This window comes from Mya arenaria, chromosome 17 (genome assembly GCF_026914265.1).
Source record: "Mya arenaria isolate MELC-2E11 chromosome 17, ASM2691426v1".
Taxonomy (NCBI): Eukaryota; Metazoa; Mollusca; class Bivalvia; order Myida; family Myidae; genus Mya; species Mya arenaria.
The window spans coordinates 40,120,229-40,142,992 of NC_069138.1; the positions used below are offsets into that span (position 1 = coordinate 40,120,229).

General features: G+C 34.7%; 2 protein-coding genes across 3 annotated transcripts; one reads left to right on the forward strand and one right to left on the reverse strand.

Annotated features, from left to right (window-relative positions):
• The first annotated feature begins 650 nt into the window (after positions 1-650).
• Positions 651-7,413, forward strand: LOC128224511 (uncharacterized). 2 transcript variants are annotated; one of them, XM_052934378.1, is made up of 4 exons: positions 651-789; positions 4,982-5,358; positions 5,592-5,715; positions 5,980-7,413. In XM_052934378.1, exons 2-4 carry the CDS (start codon positions 5,244-5,246, stop codon positions 6,245-6,247), a joined length of 507 nt encoding a protein of 168 aa, XP_052790338.1. In that variant the 5' UTR covers positions 651-789; positions 4,982-5,243; the 3' UTR covers positions 6,248-7,413. The 2 variants fall into 2 exon arrangements, with proteins under 2 accessions (XP_052790338.1, XP_052790337.1); XM_052934377.1 differs by lacking the exon at positions 651-789 and adding an exon at positions 1,647-1,957.
• A 1,417-nt stretch (positions 7,414-8,830) lies between these two features.
• Positions 8,831-22,488, reverse strand: LOC128224605 (carnitine O-acetyltransferase-like). Its single transcript, XM_052934523.1, has 14 exons — positions 22,185-22,488; positions 21,375-21,575; positions 20,836-20,916; positions 15,939-16,057; positions 15,341-15,394; positions 14,993-15,161; positions 14,611-14,782; positions 14,274-14,446; positions 13,870-13,970; positions 13,305-13,421; positions 12,651-12,773; positions 12,098-12,296; positions 11,760-11,897; positions 8,831-10,470 (listed from the first exon to the last, which is right to left on the reverse strand). Exons 1-14 carry the CDS (start codon positions 22,209-22,211, stop codon positions 10,252-10,254), a joined length of 1,893 nt encoding a protein of 630 aa, XP_052790483.1. The 5' UTR covers positions 22,212-22,488; the 3' UTR covers positions 8,831-10,251.
• Between the last annotated feature and the right edge of the window lie 276 nt (positions 22,489-22,764).

Sequence of the window (22,764 nt, forward strand, 5' to 3'; positions counted from 1 at the left end):
ATGCTTAATTGTGGAAGATTTGTTCGAATATGGTTGTTATTTGCTAATTTTCGACTTTCTACTTCGAATGGACGTATCTGGCTTAATTGTAGACAAATATTTTCGAATATGGACGTTATTTGCCTAATTGTGGACTTACTTGTTCGAATGTGGACCAATCGTCCTTGAATGTCGACGCAATTTGATAAACTATGAACGTAACATCATTGACCGTATATACACGTAACCCAGCTGTTTCATGATGACGTAAAGAGCTAACTATTTGAAAAAATCCATTTAATAAATTTCCGGATTGCTTGCGAAACTACTACTTATTTCACAGAACATTACCAACGATGTCCTAACTTGTTTGACTTGTAACAGGGTTCAAAGCGATGAATTTATAGCTCCAGCAACATTGCGAACTGTATTTTGTTTACATAACGATTGTGGATAATAAATTAGTTTAAAATAAGTATTTTCCATAGTGAAATATTTACATACGATAGCAGTACGGCTACGAGTTCATGCCCAAAATTCAATACACACAATGAAATAAAAGGAAGCTTATGACCTGCCTTTTAGCGGTCTTCATTAGTGACCAATATGACGCTGTGTGTCCACTTAGCCTCGCATTAGTCGCCGAGGTTGTTTACTCTTTGACAAAAATACATTTGGCACCCGCCTGGTTCAAAGGTATTAAGATACGGGATATATAATCGCTACTACCTGAAGGTGAAGGAACTTGAATGTTAAACGGCTTTTAAAAATGTTGAATTAAAAGGATTACTTTAAACCAGTTTTGAAGAGGTAAAATTTAAATTGTTTTCACGCTTATTGATGTGGTAAATTGTATGTTTATGCCATTTTAAAGGATAGTGTTCCCTAGCTGTAATAGACAATTGTATCGACATAAAAATCTCATTTTAGAAAGAAAGTACTACTTATTTATAAATTAATTTAACTGATATTAAAGTATTACTTATTATTTGAAGAAAAACAACAACAAACACAACATTTTTAACGGGGTTTCCATAATTGTCTCCACTGGGATGCTTTTGTCCGGTTTTCGGTTCGATTCCACCAGTGTTTGCACGTCCACCGGTATTGTTTTTCATATATTTTCCATCAAGTCTTTACAATACAGAATGTTAATTCTAGTGGTATAATATTTCCATGCATAAAGCATGATTGAAAACAAATATTGAAACCGATTTCTAGGATACAATTCTCCCGTTGAAAACTGAATACATCTGTCATTCGCCAGATTCTATAATTCTAAGCAAACCAATACCATAAACATTGTTTTGTTATGATAATTAATTAAGAAGCGTGAATGATATTATGTTTGAGGTCAGATTTTGTTGGTGGGACCGTTTTTTTCTTCTTCTTCATATTTTGTTTGAAAATCGAGCCAATTTGCTATATGTGTGATTATTGGCGCCATTTAATTTGACGTCATTACATCGTTTAATTGTATTTTGAACGAAGTTGAAATTTGGATAAATACATATTGTATACAGAACAGAACAGAAATAGTGTATACATAACTGTCTTAACATTTACTCGAGTGCAGGTAGAAATATGGATAATAACGTCTTTATCATCAACAGCAAAGAAGTTTGACTGTAATTTAGATAAATTGCTTTTAAAATCTAAATAAATGACCTAATACAGTTTGTTCGGTACAGATTGATTCAATTATCAGAAATCGGATATTGGTATTTATTTTAGTAAATAGGAGGTGAAATTGTTATCGATTTGGCTTAAAAATAGGTTCATATTTTGTTAAAGAAGTTATCAAAAAAAATCTTCAAAAGGACAAGTCAATCTTTCGATAAGAAAGATTTAAGTTTATAGATATATGATAAAAGACCTTAACCAGGAGTTATGACATGCGTTGGTCACACAGCATGTATTTTGTGAGGAAAACGATAACTTACTGAAAACGCGACAAAGCGACAGAAGTGCTTTGAAGGTTTGTTTAATACGATATTATTATTTGCTTTTATTTGTTCTTGATATTGTTAAGCTGTGTCGTGTTGTTTTCTTTATAATCAAATGTCACTCACTTACGCAAGAAACACTATACCGTCATTATACATTCAGAACTATTGCTGTAAGCTGAAAAACCTCGTGGCCAGAATGATCGAGTAAACAGTATTAAATTGTTTTAATGTCTGTCTGTTTTATTAATTTGCATGGACATATGGATTAAAATGGCCTAAACAGTTATATCAATTTCATTTCAATGTAATGCATGCATTACAACTGCAGATAAGTCTTCCACTGTATGAGGATCTATGCTTTAGGTTGTTTTTTTTCTTATTTAACAGGGACATAATGAATATAAATAAGGACGAATACCTCAACTCAATTAGTGTCCCTGTATCAAGTGTCTATATAGCCTTACAATACATCAGTAGAATATTAGAATGAGGACGATAGACGAGAAATCGACACCGATCATCAAACTAAATAGTAAGGCTTTAAAGGGACTCGCTCATGGCTTATAAAATGCACGTCTTCTTTTTTATTACCGTAAAAAAGTGTGGTAAATCATTAGGAGTGTTAAAACTAAGATACTGACAGTTGGAACCTTTCCGCAAAAAAAATCCTTCAATACCACTCTTTTCAAGTACGTTTCTAACGGGAGTAAGCGATTCGTTTGTGCGTGATTGGTTGATTTACATTATCACGTGATGTTATCAATGTATTATTAAAAGGTCAAAATATCCATCTTTGTAGTATAGGCCTTGTGGCATATTGGAAGTTTCGATTTTTTCTTGACTTTACCGGGGTGGGTTCGCAACCCAACAACACCGTTTTTTTTATTAAACTAGTTTGTACAATTTTCTGCAATTTCGATGTCATAGAGTTAAGTCATGATAAAATAAGTGTTTTCAGATGCATTACCGCGAAAAGCAATTATTGGTCCAAAACATGAGCGAGTCCTGTTTAAAGTAGAAACTTAAGAAGAACTTGAATATCAAACAGGCATTCACTCAAGAAATTCTTTAAACAAATATTATAAACTCTAACGTTCTATTGTATTGAATTAGATAACCAGCCGAAATTCATGGTAAACTCTTAAAGTGTTAATATAAATTACGAGTTTACTTTACAAACAAATAAGAGTTCACAATGTCCTCAGATCTGCATTGGTCTATGGCACTCGAAACAGAACCGCTTTGTTGGGGACAAGTAAATAATGTCGTATTTAAAAACTGGTCAGAATGTTTGAAAGAAAAAGATAAGTTACTGAAAAGGAACATTTTAAGTCTTAAACTTAATGAATGGACCGTGTATGGGGCTGATTAAACATAATGGACCTATAAATCTATCCTTTATCTGTGACCTTATATATTGTTTTCAAGTTATACAATTTAATAGTTATGTTCGATATCATTGTCAAAAGTGAAATTCACAAAGTAAATCATTGCAGATTAGTCCTCTCTACGAGGTTTCGAGTCACATAATTCGTGGCTATGGTATCCTTTGTATGCCTACTTTCGTTTGCAAATGTCGGTAGCTCGGTAGGATAGTTTGTCGGTCGGCCGGTCGGTCAGTAGGTAGACCATGTCTTGTCCGCAAAATAACTCAAGAATTGTTTATCACAGGACCATAAAACTTCAGTGATAGGTTGCACTTGGCCTGTACATGTCCCTATGGTTACAAGCTTAATAGGCTAAAGGTCAAAGTAAACAGGTCATAGGTCAAGGTCAACCGTGATGTTATAATAACCTTTTTCCGCACAATTTGTCGAGAACGATTAAATCTGAAAGAATGAAAATTGAGTGGTGTTGTGTTTCTGGTCAGTAAAACAACAATCAAGGTCATGGTCCACCGCCTTATAAAAATATGTCCACATAATAATTCTAGAACGGGTTCACCTAGGACAATGAAATTTGAGTGGAAGGTTAGTTGTCCTTTACTCGTTTATGAACCCTATTTCTAAGGGGGTGTGGTGAAAACACACGACCACGGTTTAAATCTCGACTCAAGAAAGCTTTGTCAGTGTAAAGGCTCACGTTCCTTAACATTGTGCAACAATTATTAAACAATGCATTTCTTCTTCGACCACACTTTTATTCAATCTTCCACGTGTTCCTGAATAATTGGCGCACAAGGGGAACAATATTTGACAAAAATAATCTTCTTCTTTTCTGTATCAATGTCCATTTTATATAAATTTTCTGTCCGGAGGATGGAACGTCCCTTGGTCTCAAAACGTTAGATAATTTGATGACAGCGCACTGCTTCGTGAGAAAACATCAACAAATTATTGTGACCTAAAACGAACCACCGACTTTCACTAGTGTATAATTTGTAAATCTAATGCAACTGGGTTGCACTAAAAGTAATTGTGTAGAATAAAGCCCATACCGCGAGATTTCTAAAACTTGATAATTGGACACTTGAACATATGAAATGCGATTAAAGCGTCAATGACAATATTTTGATAGACATATTGTAATTTATTGCTCTTGAATAGAAAAAGCTTCTTTACCCAGCCGTTCTGAATGCACTTACTGCCGTCCCGCATAAAGCTTAGAAGTGAATTAAAGAGACTATTTCAAAGATTTTTGTTAAATTTGGACGAACTACTTACTTTTGTGAACTAACACCCAGCCAATACTCATTTGAACAGACTTTTGTAAATACAAGCACAACATAATTTAATTTCCGATCAATTTACTTAAGCTTTACCACAAAAAAAGAGCATTTTATGGCGCATTCAAGAATATTTTTTTAACAATAGACTTCTTAATACAGTCTTTGATAACGCTTTATCATTGAAACAATTATTTTTATAACATTTCACCCCAATCTTTTTCCGATGTATGCACGTATAAAATGTGAACGAGTCCATTTAAAGAGCTGTTATATGTTTGCGTTGAAGCTTAAATCTACCAAAGTCTGTGCATAATATAATATATACGTATTAACAGGAATAATTAGCTATGTAAATTGGTATTTAATATGTAAATATAATTTTCAGATCCTTAGAAGGATTATGGGAAGTAAATGACAAACGGTTTCTGACTGTGTGAGTAGTTGTCGGTGAAGTGCTGGCCGACTACAGGCCGTTGTTAAGGATATCCGAATACTTCAAGCCTTCAAACATGGATAAATAAAAAATAAAGTGGTCGAAAACAAATTATAATCACTTGTCGACAAGACACGTGGAACATCGCACGTCCCAGAAAGTCACGTGTTATTATCATCCGGAATAGCGCGTGTCCACGTGTGACGCACGCGCCATGGCGTTCAATGTGACGTACGGCGCGTTAACGGACCGCAACATCAAGCACCTGTACACGACCAGGGAGAAGACCATGCATAAGAATATCCCTAGACAGAAACTGCACAGACCCGGTATGGTGTTTTCTATTGAACTACCAGAACTAGCTCATTTAATCTTTTACATTAAATTATAGTGTACCTTTTTAAAGAAAAAAAAAGAGAAAAACATTATTTTCTCATCAGGTCGGTCTGTCATCGAAAGCGGCAAAAACTGAAGCAATGTAATTTAAGACTACTATTTGTTTTCTTAGCTTGCTCGTCACAAACATTGTGTGTATCAGTATTTGGTGTGATGTATCTTCCAGAGCTGCTCCAGCTGGAGATACAAGCTACTGAACGTTTCCGACACCGCCGCCGACGACGACGGGAGCCCAATATGGAGTTTATACCGGAGTTTGGCATCGATGTGCCGCGGGCCCCCGCTTTCAGGTTAGAAGTCGTTTGATTTGGCTAAGTTGGAGCACAGTTTTAACATGCTAAATGAAGTAATTGCAGGACGCTGTGCATGACTTTTGCGGAGTAAAAAAAATATCTTCAATGTGTATACTATCGGTTAGATCGCTCATCGAAAGATGAAAGGCAGGAATAACTTAACTTCAATGTTAAAATGAAACATCTATATTTGGTATTCAGGTAGATTTCTTAATGATGCATGTGGCTGCTTGATATTAACGATGTTTATGTTCATTACAGAACGGGCAACAAGGAGTTCATAGACGGTCTGGTGGATCGACTGACAAAGAAACCGGATATCAAGTCCAACCCACGGGGTTGCGGCCACTACCAGCGGGGCTTCCACGAGTACGAATGGGAGGAGGAAGCTACCTCATCACGTGACCCCGTGCCAGCGCGGCGAATGAAAAGCATTCTGAACAGGCTCACGCGCCCCGTCGGGTGCGGCAAGCGTCACCCCACACCGGATCTAAATGAAGATGACTATCTACCAAACTTCGTTATATGAGTGGCAGAAGTACAAAACATTGATATAAAATTGTGCTCACTGGAAACTATAAAGTATTACATTTTTACGTGTAATCGTAAATAAGCTCTTCAGTATTAATTTAAGATTTATTAACAGTGTGCTGGTAAGTTATTGTTCCAGTATAATTACAAGTATACTCCTCCCAGAGCGCTGTTCTTCGGCGAGTGTTGTAGAACAGTATACAGTTATTTCATGATTATTTTAACAGTCAAAACTGTTGTCCCGAGGTGGCGGAGATGACTTCTGAACCGTGGCACGAAGCCGATATGGCGGGGGCAACAGTACAGAATGTCATCGCCGACACCAAGGGAAAGGGTTCTTTAACCGTTACCAAAAGCACCATGAAATAACTGTTTTATTACTAGTAGGTTTATCTTAACCAAAAGAAAATAACTGTTTTATTACCTGATCAAAATTTTATTTGAACACATTGTTAAAAACATTAATTATATGCCGTCGAAAAATAAAATTTGGAAATAGCGCGAGAGGGAAACAGTTCATACCGTTGCCCGAGAAATAGTTCAATTCAAGACAAATTGTTTGCTTTCAAATAAATCACCCAAAAATAACAAATTTGTATTTCTGTAACGAATCAGGTAACTATATTATTTATAACTTAATTCAAGGGACATATCTTATCTATTATTCATGTATATCTGGCGCATTTAGTTTTTTAGCAATAAAATAATTAGGTTGACTGACGCATTTATCATTTCATTATAACATGTAGCGTGCGACATGAGGTACAAAACTTTCGAATATTTCATTATGTATCTCTGACAGTCTATCACGCCCACCTGCTGTTTTGTGTGAACAGAATAACTTATATCATAAAACGACGGAACTATGGTTTATACGTCCATGATAACACTGATGTAATTATTCGCGGACAATACATGCTTACATTTTTGTTATAGGAAACTTCATGGTTCTGTTATGTTTGACAATATTACTGTGTCGTATTTACCTTTACTTAGATAAGTGCATTCTCCTACTATACAATGCCAGTCAAAACGTCGTTTGGATATTTCCATTCAAGGTCTCAGACCTTAGGATCATACATGCATACCTAACTGGCTCAACAGTTTAGTTTCTATTTTGTTAATTCATTGACTCTTCAAATAATAAAGTAACATTTAAACATGTATTGGATTTTCGTTTTCAATATAGGTATGCATAAATGACCTAACCATAGGTGGCAGTGACTTTCACTTACAGCGTTTTTTTATAATTATATATATTATTATATAAAAAATCATAATGTCACTGACCGATACTGTGACCTGTTGTGTTAGCTGGTATAATCATTATACAGATACTGTCACAAGTGGTTTTAGCTGGTGTAATGATTTCACCAATACTGTCGCCTGTGGCTTTAGCTAATATAATCATAACATTGAAACTGTCAGATGTGATGTTAGCTGGTATTATCATTACACCGGTATATCACCTGTGGTGTTAGCTGGTATAATCACTACACCGATACTGTCACCTGTGGTGTTAGCTGGTATAAACACTACACCGATTCTGTCACCTGTGGTGTTAGCTGGTATAATCACTACACCGATACTGTCACCTGTGGTGTTAGCTGGTATAATCATTACACCACTACTGTCACCTGTGGTGTTAGCTAGTATAATCATTAAACCGATACTGACACCTGTGGTGTTAGCTGGTATAATCAGTACACCACTACTGTCACCTGTGGTGTTAGCTGGTATAATCATTAAACCGATACTGACAACTGTGGTGTTGGGTGGTATAATCATTACACTAATACTATTACCTGTGATGAGAGCTGGTATAATCATTACATGTATTAGGAGAAACTAAGATCTTCACTTCTGCATTCTGTACTATAGCCTGAAGTAGAGCAATATATACAAAATCAGAAAGGGTTTCTCAGCATTAGATGTGTTTCAAAAAATTTTTTTATTAACATATGATAGTGAATGAGGGTGGTTATACCATATAAGACCGTTGGCTACAGTCAATATTTGTAGGTTTTGAAGCTGAATGGTTTGTGATATAAAAACACTTGCTGAACGTGCTGGATCTACTTGATAAGTCAAATCACTATGAAATATATAGGATATTTATCTAGTGGTCTTTCACAATATCACATAATGTACTGCATACCTAGGCTATAACGAATCTTAATTAAAACTGAGCATTACACATATGTTTTGAACTTGGCTTATCAGTCTGAAGTTTAGTTAATTAAGTCACTCCTACGTTAGCAGTCTGCAAAATGAAATTGTAAAGCCAATACATTTTGTATACTGAATGCATCCACGAACGCTTTCTAATAATATTCATCAAGTATTAATGTCCCCATTCATACAATTCACATCAATTAAACAAATGTTTACAAAGCTCAGGGTAATACTTTCAATTTGTAAAGAGCAGTTAAATCTGTTTCAATATTATGGTATATCAAATGATAGAAATATGTTTGTATTCAAATACATTGAGGCCAACATAGAAAAGTTATTAATTTCATTAAATCAGCAGTATTCATCAAAAGCAATCGATTTGATAATTCAACAGAACGAGCTCATGGGAATTTAAATGTGTTTATTTTATTTGTACAGTAAATGTATTATATAAATATACATTAACAATTAAACAAACTTGTGTAGACAGTAGGCCAGTATGGAGCATCTATGCACTTCAAAATAAACAGTTAATTATTCTTGAAAATTGACATCATCTGCAACCACAGTACTTTATTCTGTAACACTCCATGATAATTACAGAGGGACAAAATCTTGTTTTAATGAATTTGCATGAGGCAGGGGAAACAACTCTTCTTCAAATGAAATTGCAAAATGAAAATATATATGAAAATACACTTCAATAACCCTGTATTGTCAGTTGTCTCAATAGGCGAGTGGTCTACGAAGCTGTCAGAATATTTTTTCAGCGTCTGTGCATATTTCCGCATTGGTCCATTGTGGGGTTTCCGACTAGGGAAAATTGAAATCCTATCTTACAAATGCATGTACTTGTAGTTTAAATAATAGTACATAATCTGATAAACTGATGTAGAAATAGCTGTAGAGTTTAAATAAACATTACAGATGTCTTCATGATAACAACATATAAAATGATTACAGAGATTGTATTTGCATTATAACAAATACCTACATGTTCCACCGCCCCAAGGTGAAAAATTCCCAAGCCTGAGATACAATTTCCAGGGATAATCAAAGTTTGAGTATGAGCATTTCAGGCCCAAATCTGGGTTAAGGGGTTTAGTCCTCTGTTTTAAATAGTTTCCTAAGCCTTTAATATCTATATCCTTACCATTATTTAAGCAAATGTCCCAAGAAAAAATAACTTTACAAGTAAACAATAAACTTTATTATCCCAGAGTTTCATTATAAATATGACAATAACATCTATAGATTAATTGCAATTGCTATAGTCAATACTGATGCCAAATGTATCAATTATTAACCTCCACAGACACCATTTTCAAACAACTCATACATTAATAGTTAATGCTTGACAATAATGATCAGAAATTCAATCCACCAGAACTAACAGTAGCACCATACGTATTTCTACTTGGAAAAGGGATTTCTCTGAATCAGAAAATGTTTTAAATAAATTTACAGCCACCTTCTACACACAGCTGGCTAAAGAACTATTTTTCAGTATAACCTAACAAATTACAGAACAGCCTTCAACAGGCAAAACCCATATCATTATCACATTCTTTGCTGAAAATTATAAGTATAAACCATAATAATAGAATGTAACTGTAATACATGATCACTCCATATCCTGCATAAAGTTAAGTAGTAAGTCACAACATAGCACTGTTACTCAGTATATCATAGAAATATTGAGCTGGCGGTACAATAAAAGGTACATAGCGAGGAATGGCAGCTAAAAGGTCCTTCTTTATTTAAATTTACTTACAATATTATTGCTTCACCCCTATGATACTCTGTATAAAGATGGTAACACACAGATCACAGACTTGACTTGACTGAGCTCTCCATTACTTGTCTCATGTCACGTAAACTGTCGGCCACAAGTTCACACATCTGTGCCGCGGGGAGGGTTACATCGTTACTCTTGAAGGAGGAAATACCAAACAGGATTCGCTTCTCCTGGGGATTGTAGCAGAACCCGTAGCCGTCCGGGCAGACCGGCCCAAAGAACAACACTGACTCAGACTTGGCCGGTACCTGGAAATAAAATGATGGTGATTGAAAATTTTCCAAAAAATGCCACATTCTTTTAATCAAACCATAAATTAAAGCTATCAGAACAAATATATCTGAGAAAAACATGCAAGCAACAGGCTTAAACAACATTATCTGTACTGACCCTATTATTATATATGCAACTGTAATCATCAATACACCAAATAAGTCAGACAGTTCTAAAACTAAGACTGAACAAGAGATGTTTGGTTTAACCAGTATTTATGACAGAAAATATTGAACACAGTACATAAGCATTTGAAAATACAGAACTGCATAGATACAATATATGGAGTGAAAGAAACGCATGAACAGTGAGAAACAAGAGATGTTTGTCAATCATAATGCCCCCCCCCCAATCCAAATCATGTTCAGATGATGACTGATATTTGCAGATAAACATGTATCCTCTTAGCAGCAGGGAATCAGTGAATAAGTTATTATGACATAAATTTTAATGACCAACATGAGTTGTGACCTTGACCTTTGACTCAAAATCCATAGGGGTCATCTACTGGCGACCGCTAACCTAAATGTCAAGTTTGAGGGCAATGGATGCAGGCAAGGTTTTTGCATTTAAGATCACTGTGACCTTGACCTTTGACCCCTAAAATCAATAGGGGCCATCTACTGGTCAGGCCCAACCATCATGTCAAGTTTTGACCATAGGTCCTGGTATTGTCAAGTTTGTGTTCAAGGTCACTGTGACCGACTGACTAATCAACATAAGCAGAACAATATACTGTTATATTAATCGATATCACAAGCTGAACTACCCAACTCTATCAGTTAGCATATAACTCTCTGTTCAACAATTTTGACATGTTTTTCTAAGTTAAAAAAGGAGTCTTTTACATGTACTTAACATTCTCAGACGTTTTAGTTTTAGTACAGCCTAGAAATTTAAAATTAAATGTATCAAATAAAATTTTGTGAATTTTTGAGACCTAGTGATCCGACCGATTTCTCCATCATTTGAAAACATTTAGAAGAGTAGATAAAGAATACATAAAACATGTTCTGAAAAGAAGCAATTTAGGCCTAGGAAGAGTGTCAAATAGCCATTTCACATCTTATTTCATTTGCATTAAAAAAACTCAATTAAAGCTGCAATAACATTATGAATAATGTGTTTGTTTTCAGACATTTATTTAACATATATGTAATCAGCATGCAATAGCCTTTTAATTGACACCAAAATTAATCATATGGGGTCACCAGAAATCAAAATTGTACATAATAAACAGTAGTTCGATAAAGCCAACACATACCTGGCTGGTCGATATCCTCCACGTCTTACTGAAGACAAAGTTTGGGTCCTTGAAAAGTTCTGGCAGCTCTATCTTGTTTTCCTGGGCAATCAACGACAGCCCAAGGAAGTGACGGTCAATACCCTTTCCTGATATGGCCTACAGAAACAAACTTTGAGGTCATTTTTCAAGTCACCAATTCAGAAAGAATATATTAAAAAATCACATTGTATTAAGTTCACAAGAACAGACCGAGGAAGTGATGGCCAATACCCTTATAAACAATATAATGTTTACAGTTACTTATCCAAAACATATTTTACAAATGTCCCTTTCAATTAAACAAATAAGTTTCGTACATCATTAGTGTACTGTTTATGGCTATTTATAGCCCTCCTGAGCAGCTCAGCTCTCTTCTGATTGGACTGTGAGGGATCCAACATGGCCTGTGTGAACTCTAGGGAGCTTGAGGAACATGATCGTATAGTTTCTGTCCGTCCCAGTTGAAACATCCGGATGGAGCCGCTCTCGTAAGAGCCCACAGGCTTTCTGTGGTGTCTGGAAGAGAGAAAATATGAAAACCAAAATGTTCAAATAAGTTAATTATAGTGCAATGTTTTACAATAATCATAAGAAGTTATGTGTTCTAAAATAGCAGTAGAAATACCAATGTTATCATTAAGTATCACAATTCAGGCAAATCAAAACTTGATGAAACAGATTTTTAGTTTAAAGATTTCACATAACTAGTATTTTATCTGAATTTTATATTTACAGCGCAATTAAAAAAAGTTATAAGAATGAGAAATTTGCATTTCAAGTAAGTATGTTTTGGCTAATTATTGGTTGATTTCACCATTCATGAAATAAATAGGAATCATTTTATATTAAACCATGCACCAAATACACAACCTGTAATAGGCAAGCTGTATGGCGCTCTGTATGAAGCTGTCAGGCGACACACGCTGACTCTTCGGGAAGTTTTTCCCGAATTCTTCGAATGTGAAAACTTTCAGGTCCAAGTCCTGCACCATCCTGCATGAAAAATAAAAACAACAACATTAGAACCCAATAAACTTTCCAATTATTTATGATTATGGTTCAAGTTTGCATTTTTCCCAATATGAATAATGTCAATGACACCCAGAGAAGGACAAAATCATATTAGTTTTCTCTGAAAAGGGAATCAAGTACCGGTTTCCTTTCAAACACTTAAAAAAAAATGGTTGTGAAACTTGTCCGAGAATCTGGACCAATAGTCACTTAGAGCTTCAGTCTGAGTTTAAGAATCAAGAACCAAAACTTCAAATTATAATGTCATTGTATAATGGCTATTTGAAGATCAATTATGGTAATAATTGCTGCATATGTTTACATTAACATATCTGACCCCAGGACACACACCTTTTGTCAAAAATAACTATATTTATGCTACTGTGTAACATTTTAACATTTGTTATACTGAGTCTTCAGCCTGAAACACAGACTGAAGCACTAGGTGAATATAGCTCCAGCTCAACATTTATTGACAAGTCAAGTATTTTGAGACTTGTATTTGTATATTACCTGTCAATGTTCTCCTTGGCCAGATTCAGACTGTTTTCCACATCATGTGAAAGGTTCATTGTGAGAAGGCGGGGTGTGGCAGCAGTACCTGCAGCCTCCCAGTCTTTACCAGAATTTCTATAACACACAAAGGCCAAGGGTTATTCATAATTACTGGTTGTTTTGATGAAATCATTTACAAATATCCACAGAATTGGTGCAATACCATAAGGCCGCGTGGCTTTTTCAAACTCTTTTTACATATTTATTCAAGCTTGTTACAATCATTTAAACCAGTGAAATAATTTTTGCTTTTTGATCCAAAAATTGAGTTTCAGACTGTATCCATGAACGTTAAAAACACTCCTACATGTATGCATGCACAATATAACATTTTGTTTTATTTTTTGGCATGCATGTATTAGTTCTAGTAATAAGAAACTGCACTAGTTCTAGGTCAAGACTAAAACCGAACATGAACAGAACTACGGACACTTGGAATATATAAAATTGGGTTTTAATGAGGTCCTTCATCACACTTTGTTATATCAAGAATGTACACTACATACTTAATCACTTCACGTACATGTATTCTAGACAGTGGTCCATGAGGTGTATTACAGGGGGACCCTCGGCTGAGGTGTGCTCATAGTTCAGGCCACTCACACCATCTTGTCCGACTACAAACTGGCAGAGAAAAAAAAGCATCAATTCATCCCATACGAATTTCAAATTTTACATCAAGAAGATAAAGATGTGGATGGCATAACTCGTTAATATTCTCAAAGCCAGAGCTATGGACCTTGCTATACATGTGTGTCTTGTCTCTGGCACTTATTTAATTTGAAAAACTGAAAAAGTTTTATAAAAAGGTATGACCAAAGTAAAGTTGTTGCAAGACAATGATACCAGCTGATGATGATGAATATGACACCAATGGTCGAAATATATCTAGACATTTTCTCTTTTCTGTAACCTCACTTCACTCACCTGTATGGTTTTATCAAACCACCGATTCCCCGTGTGTAGCTGAGAGCCAGCCCCATGGAGCATTTGGTGGCCAGAAGTGGTGCGCGGGTCGGGGGTTGAGGGGTTGGGCTGGTCAAGACAGATCACCACGATACTCCGCTGGATCGATTCTAAACTAGACTTTGTAACCTCATCTGTAAACATGTTTTACAATATATTTATCTTGTAAATGTAGATGTAGTTCACAGTGTAAAACTGCAGAAGTATTTCATAAGAAACCAGTGAACACAGAGACCATATCAAAATTATTTTTTTAACTAAAAGAAGAAGTTGACTGGAAAAGAAAATGAGCATGCACCTTTACACATGTTCTTGTAAGCCCGTGCCCAGTTTTCCCTGTTCTCCATTGTGAAGAGCCCTAGTGGTGGTCCCTGACTTGACCCCTGACTTACAACTGCCTCGAGCTGAGCCCGCAGCTGGGTCGAGTTCAAGGGCTTGTTTTCACTGTCGTAGACTGGCACTTCAAAAAACTGTGGGAAAGATATTGGATGGTATGATAAACACAATTTATAAGACTAAAACCTAGTTCATTTACCTACTTGATAAAAAAAACAAAACTGGCCGAGTTCAAAGCCTTATCAGCATTTTCAAAGATTGGCATTTTAAGATATTGGATGGAAACACTTATAAAAAAGGGTAAATATTTCTCCAACCTAAGTATTTATCATAACTATTCTTACATTATTGTTGTACACGATGGTGATGTGCCTGGGAGGGTTGGGCTGGTCAGGCGGGAAGCACACCCAGTCATCTGTATTTACCCCAGGGATCCGACATGCACTCAGAATCTGGTAGTATTGCATCATACACAAGGGGGCTTTCCCTAGGTGCTCAACTGGTAATGTCTGACTGAAATAGTTAGTAGCCAAAGGTCAACACCAAGATAAGGCCAAGCCCACAAGTCAAGCACTGGTAATAAGTATATATATTAGTATGCTAAGGATGCTTAAATTTTGAATATTAAACTGAACTTACAATAGATGTGAAAGCCCCTGAACCTCATATATTAAGCAAAGTTGGCAACTCACGTATCAATCATGACTTTGTAATCAAGAACCCCGGCAATAAGTCTGGCAGCGTAGCTGAAATGTAAGAGAGTAGGCATACATTGACTAGAACAATAAACTGCTGCCATGGTAGAGATTTTACAAAAACAGTCTGCTATTGTGTTATATATATATACGGTAGAACAAGGATTTGTTGTTGTATTTTTTCAATGAAATTTGGACATATCCAAACCAAGTTAAACATATCCTGGGTTTCAAAACATTTAATCAATTCATTTTAAAGAAACATCATTTTCAAAGGATACTTTTCAAAATCAAGACTGGATTTACATTTAAATTTCTCAATTAATTAAAAAAATAAATGAAATTTAGACATATCGAAACTAAAATAAAGGTAGCACTTTTCAACATCAAGGCTGATATTACAATTAGAGATCCATTTATAACAAAATAAATTTAGGCCAATATTTTAATTTAATAAAAAAAAATACAATTGAAGAAAGAAAATGTTTGATACATTTAAAAAAAAGATCACATTTGAATTAATGTTTTTATCACCAAAAACTTTGGTTCTTCAGCATGCAAAACACTTAATGCCAAACATAAACAAGCAGCCTACCTCAGTTGACCCTGCAGGTCATTGAAGTCGGCCTTCGGAAAGAGAACCCCTGGATTAGAGTTAATAACGCACGACTCTCTTACATCGAGGTATGCCACCTGTCTCCACCAATCAGACAGCTGTGGACAGAAAAAGATAAGACAATGCTGAGACTATTTGCGTACATAACTCAGGGAAGAGGACCTATGGGGTAGACTCTCACATATCTAGGTATACATGATGCCATGAGTATGAAGGATGTGGACAGAACAATAAATATGACTTAACACAATATATGTAAGTAGCAATCGGATGAATTAATGTATGTCCAACTGATCAATTTTGAAACATAGTGTTTTGACATTAGCAAATTAATATGTACAAAAAATCTAACACAAAAGTTTTTGAAACGAAAAGATTTTACTGAACTGAAAGATCATACTAAGATGATGATTGTTATGTTAAATAATCTGCATGTCATCTTTGTGATACTTAGTATGCTAACGGCTAAAACACGGTATTTGTCCATTTTATATTTTTTGGTTGTTATACATAGATTGAAGGAAAGTGTGTGATTTCAAACTTAATTCTTTGCAGCCAAAGCATGTAACCTAGTCCACTCCTGCTGGCCTCCAAATTTCAAGTGAAAATATCAATTTGTATTCGAGTAACAGCAAAAAACATATCCCAAAAATGGCCATTTTCAAGCGTTATGCTGTCTCATTTGATTTTTTTATATATTCAAACTGTTATATATCTATTTTGCATGATGATTTGGAAAAAATGCATTACCTCAGCTGATAGAAAATTTCAAGTGCTAAATTTTGGTGGGTAAATCAAGAAAATAGACAAATTATTACAGAAAATATGACTTATTAACATAAAGTGGTGCTTTTGCCAATTTTTCAAAATCACAATAAGTATCCCTTGTTATATGCATGAAAAACATTGAAAATTCACCCATTTACAAGTGATAACTGTTTTGTAAGACTGATTATTAATCAAACTTCCAATTTTTTGTTGCTTTGGGCATTCATGATTCACATTCTTAAAAAGAAGGAGGTTCACCTGTAAGATTTTCAGGGTTAAAAAATCTGTAGAGTCCGTAACCATGGGTTTGTATCTACATATGTATTAATGACAGAAATGTGGCATTCCACAAATAAAAACCTCTGTATGAGTATGTTTAATGGCTGAAATATTTTTGGAATATTTTGATTTTAAGTTGCATTTTTTTTACATATTTAATGTTACGGACACTACAAAATCTGCCTTCAAATTTTGATTTGAAATTTCCATTGTTTTCAATAGCATATTTCCTTATATTTTTTCATGGTAAAAGCAATTTTTTTATTGTGCAATATTGCATCATCTTTTAACTATTGGAAAATACCAATAAAACGGCTGATGCAACAATATTTGTGATGAATTATTGCATCATCCAAAACAACCGCCTTTCTAAGAAATACAACAGTCCAGCTGTAATGATGGAATCAGCTAAGAAAATGGCTTATTTTGGGTAATAGTCGGTCAGATTCCAGCAAGAAGTCCTTTCAAATGGAAAACACTAAAGGTGTTGGTTCCAGTGATGCTCTAGGTATGTATTATCCTTATCTAAACATTCCATGCTATGTTACTTAGGGTCCGTAACCAAAACCATATGTCTGTACATGATGCCCTGAATTAATGCAATTGTCCACATGAAATGCACATGTTGTGATGCTTATTTGTTGAAATTGCCATGCCCAACATATAACAAACTAAAATGGTCTTAACAGGTTGTTTAATGGAAATCCTATGACAGTATGACACACAATTTCATTTTGTGTAGCCTATTACGGAGCCGAGATGAAATATTTTTACATAAAGATTGGCGTGTATGCCAATGAATACAATCAGTGTTATAATATACAGATCACAGACACAGTGGATACTTGTTAAATGTACAGAATTGAAGCTTAAGTAATATTTGATTTGTACTTGTACTCAGGTTACAGACTCTACAAAATACGGCCACTTGTTTCTAAGTCTACTGTAAGTATGTTCAAAAACATTTTTATGAACAGAAACAATACAATTGAACCATATAGGGACATTTATACCTTTTGAGGTTTTTCTTTTCACAAAACCTGTCTTTATATGAAGATTTATATACCATGTATATTAATATTCTAAGGTATACATTGAACCCAACCGTTTAAGGTTAATTAATATTCAGAATGTCTTTTTACAGAAGAGAGCCGAAAATCATCACTGCGATCCCGGAAACTTGAAAAAAATGCTGAAATGAATGCTGAAAAGAATGAAGACATAGAAAAGAAGCAAAAGGAGAAAAACAGGCTGAAAGTCAAGGCATGGAGAATGCGTCAGAAAACAGAAAACTCCACAAAATATTCTGAAATCAAAAAGAAAGAAAGAAGGAAGCTCGAATGAAAGTGAAACTCATGGCCAATTCAGATCCTGAATTAAAAGCCTCCTTAAGAAAGAAAAAAGCTGAAGAAATGAAAAGATACAGACAGAGAAAAAAGATGAAAACAACATGTTCTTCTGAAGATCCTGGTGTTAAAAAGAGTAAGAAACCGGCTCTGGAAGAAAAAAAGAAAAAAGCTGTGAAGCGAACACAAGCCTGGAGAATGCGAATTAAACTTAAGTCTCCTACAATTCCAATTGTTAACACAGTAACAGGAAAGTTCTTGGTAATGCTGAAGACGTTTACCAATTTTGTCAAGAAACTCTGAATATGGAAGTAGTGGACACTGTAAAAAGCACTCTGTCGAGAAGAGAATTTGTATTTGTTGAAAATGTGAATAGAAACCGACCAGAAACAAATGTACAAACATTAACTGGAACACGGAAGCTGCACTCTGTTAAGTCTGTTGGTAAAGACTATGAGCTGAACTCAAGGAAACTTAGTTGTTACTGTGATGCTTGTGTGAATGGTGTAACATCAAAATGTGAGAATGTAGACATAGTTAAAATAAGTGGGAGAAAAGAAACCTTGATGTTATTAGTAAAGTCCAAGAAAAACTAAATGTAAAGAAGAAACAACCATCTAACAAGGAGCAGCCTAAAGCAACCTGCAAAGAACAAACAAAAGGACAGAAACAAATAACTTTGAAAAGAAAATCGGAGACCAAGCAACCAAAAGCCAAGAGGAGAAAAATAGAAGAGACAGCAGCAACAACATCCCAACAAGATACAGCCTTTCAACCTGGTGATTTTGTTACCGTTGGGCTCAAACCGAGAAAAGGACCCATAAGTGTTTACGTTGCTGAAATTACAAGTAAATCTGAATCAGAATATGGGCTTAAATATATGAAGAAAGCTGGAAACGCATATGTGTGGCCTGAGAAGTCAGACGTTTCTCAGGAGCCAACAGAACATATCATTTCAAAGCTAGAAGCTCCTGAACTTGTCAATGAAAGAGGTCATTTTAAATTCAATACACAGGAACTCAGCAAAGTTAAAGTTAATCTGTTGAAAATACACAAACATGTGTATTTCAAATAGAAAATGTTGAGCATGTGTTGGTTCTTACAATGTGTAGAGTCTGTAACCGTAGTGCAGTCTATTTCTATCTCATACAAAAAATATGTTATATTGATATAAACAGCAGAAACTGACTATACTTGATAGGAAAAGTGTTTATTTTAGAAAAAACAATGTGCTTGGGGCACTTGGTTCTACAAACTTTAAAAGTTACAGTTAAAGTTGTGTGATCATTTTTGTCAATTTTTAGAGTTCATCGCAACTGGGATGAAATATGTTTTTTTTTATGCTTATCTCAAGCAGAGATTTTATGCATTTGTTTGTTAACATTCTAATTGTTAGTTTTCTGTGTTAACCTGAATAATACACACTTGTTTCCATTAAAATCTTTGTTGTTATATGCCTGTTGTAGTGTCTGTAACCTTACGCTGACCTGTATGTAAATGTCGCCAAAAAAATAAATTTATAAAAGCGACTGTAGGAAAACAAATATCATTTCCAATGACTGAAACTTTAAACTAAAAATGGACAAAATTTCATGGCCCTGCATGGAAGTTCATTTTTCCACCTTGGTGAGACACTTTGGTGGACAAATACCGTGTTTTAGCCGTAAGTAAATACAGTCGAAACCCATTGGCTCGATATCATCTGGCTCAAACTTTATAAAAAGGACTGATTTTGTTAAAATCTATGTAAGCCTTTCAGCTTGGCTCGATATTTGCAAGGCATGTCCAGTCCCTGGGATATCGAGCCAACAGGTTTCGACTGTATATTGAAACTTGGTTGTTACCTAGAAACTACCATTGTCCCCATCAGGAGTTTTCAATATTACATTCGTATTTGAACTAAAGTATGTTCATCTTGATACCCTCATGTGATTATGATTGACTGAAGCGCATGTTTGCTGCTGTTGGGATTTATAATCATCTACGTAGAGGTTTATGATCATTGCTAGTGTAAGAGTTTCTATCTGATTATTTTTTTCAATATTTTTCCCCTCAATATGATCACGGACCTATAAACCATAGTCCATGATATTATCTATCCTACTAACAGGGTTTTAGCGTAGAGTTATGGAGGGGTGCTGCACCCTGTCCTTTTTTGACAGCACCCTTCTGCCTTCATCGTAGTTAATGCTTAATAAGATAATGATTTTTTGTGTTCATTAAAACATAAAATATCATTAAAATACAAACACATTTTACATATTTGGCATTTGAAATCTAATATAACTTTGCATAATGCATGATGTTCAAATTATTAATAGTCCAATAAAATGTGCCCTTTTTCTCATTTAGCATCCTGTCCCTTTACTGCACCCTGCCTTTTGTAAAACATGGCTAAAGCTCTACACTGTGCATAAATTTATCTACAGTAAAATATTTATCTACAGTAAAATTTGTTACTTCCAAAATCCCATCAAGATTACCCAGTTTGTGTGTTTCTGTGCCCGCTCCTCCAGTTTGGTTTGAAGCAGTGGCCCCACACCAGTCTTGAAATCTTCACATAGCTGCAAACAAACAACAAGAGGGTAAAGATTAAAGAATACCCTGTTATGTGGTAGTTATCACCATAAAGGAATGGGGTTGTTAACTTTATCATTAACTTTAAAAAAAAATATTTTCCTTTTTTAATGCATTATCATGTTTAACTTATTTGACTAATGATCAAAACAAAAAAAAATCAAATGACTTAGGTAAAGCTAAAAATTTATTAGCAATATATTGGCGTTTTTTGAACTGGGGAATTCATGACCACGTAGCTATTAATCTAAGAAAACCTTTATCAAGGTTATTTTATCTGTACCTATATCATATGCTTTTTTTATCATTTAAGTCAAATGAGTTAAACATGGTTATATATTAATTTAAAATGTATACTATTTTTTTGGCATCAACCTATAGATACAGTATTGTGCGCCTTTAAGGTTGATGTATGACATAATTATGTTCTGATTAATGCATGAACCTTTTGTGCATGCCTGAAGTCGTGGTCAGATACTAGAGGCCGGAGAGTCTGAAGGTACTTGTCAAGCGTCTGTTGAAGGGGAGCAACAGGAAACCGTGGTAACGATGCTTGGACAGAGAACATCCGTCCTGTAATTCTCCGCGGTTTTACTGCACTCATCTTCAAAGCCGGGCTGGCAGTTAAGGGTGCAATTTGACGAGCCTGAAAAAAAATGATACAAAATAACTTAAATTCTAAATAACAAAATAAACACTATTAAAATCATTCAAAATCTCAAGAGCAAATGGGATCTGTAAGTTAAATCAACATTTAAATTTATAATGACTACTGTTGGCAGACTTTATTGGGAACAACTGAATGCCAGATGGTAAAAATGTTCCCTTAAGGCACATTACCCGGTACTGGGTCTTAAATCTCAATATTTTAACTATTTGTATTGAAATACATCTTGTCATTTTTACTTTTTCCCAAATTAAAATATGTTCATAATGAAAATTATGACAAATACTTCCATAAAATAGTTAAATTTACATTTATAATACTGTACAAGAAAATTCCAATATTGACTGATATTTCACTGAAGCACGAGCGTTTAAGTATATCCAACAATATCAACAGCCTAAGGTCAGAAATTAGACTGTGTGGATAGGGTTAGGGTTAATGACATTGAAGTAATAAATGTATGATGTATAATATAGCATATGATAGTATAGGTACTGTCAACTTCAAAGTTCATCAATTAGAACGTTCCTGTTTACAACCAATGTAAGACAAGTTTTTAAAGTATTCTGAGAAAAGCAGCTAACTTACCATAATTCTTGATATTGCTGAATACATGTCAACTATGTTTTGTTTGCTTTTGATTAATTTATGTTTCAGGAATTATTGAACCGGACTTTTTGACATCGAACTGGTAGATGGTTGTCCAAATGAAAAGGGGTCGTCTCAAAACAGTTTGTATTACAAAATATAATTTATGGTTGAAAAAGGTATACAAATAAAAATGAAAGCTTTATAAAAATGAACAACAATTTAATTGTTTAATTCTTATGTCATGATAATCAAAAATTCATAAAAATATATTTAAGCCGTCGGTTTTGTGTCAATGTTTTGAAATTACCCCAACTAAATTTATCAACGTCACTAAGACGATTGAACTATTAGTCAAAACGGATATTACAGTAGCGATCTAAATCTACATCATACGTTGACTCAGTCACAGTTGACTAAAATATTACGAAACGGAAGGAAATATAAACTGCCTAACTTGTATATATTAAAGGCTTAATTTAGCCCTTCTTTAAGTGACCCCCCCCCCCCAATACATGTATTGTACACAACTTCTGTGTATTGATCTTTATCTTAATCGCCTTGTGAGGCTTATCAGATC

Bases quoted from the DNA above. Each gene is read 5' to 3' on its own strand.
- LOC128224605 (XM_052934523.1), bottom strand. From the start codon at position 22,211: ATGTATTCAGCAATATCAAGAATTATG. The intron at 15,395-15,938 runs GTAGGCTGCTTG...CTTACATTTCAG, and splicing joins GACCTGCAGGGTCAACTGAG to CTACGCTGCCAGACTTATTG. The intron at 13,422-13,869 runs GTACGTGAAGTG...TGTGTGTTATAG, and splicing joins GACCACTGTCTAGAATACAT to AAATTCTGGTAAAGACTGGG.
- LOC128224511 (XM_052934378.1), top strand. From the start codon at position 5,244: ATGGCGTTCAATGTGACGTACGGCGCGTTAACGGACCGCAACATCAAG. The intron at 5,359-5,591 runs GTATGGTGTTTT...TGTATCTTCCAG, and splicing joins ACAGAAACTGCACAGACCCG to AGCTGCTCCAGCTGGAGATA. The intron at 5,716-5,979 runs GTTAGAAGTCGT...TGTTCATTACAG, and splicing joins CCGCGGGCCCCCGCTTTCAG to AACGGGCAACAAGGAGTTCA.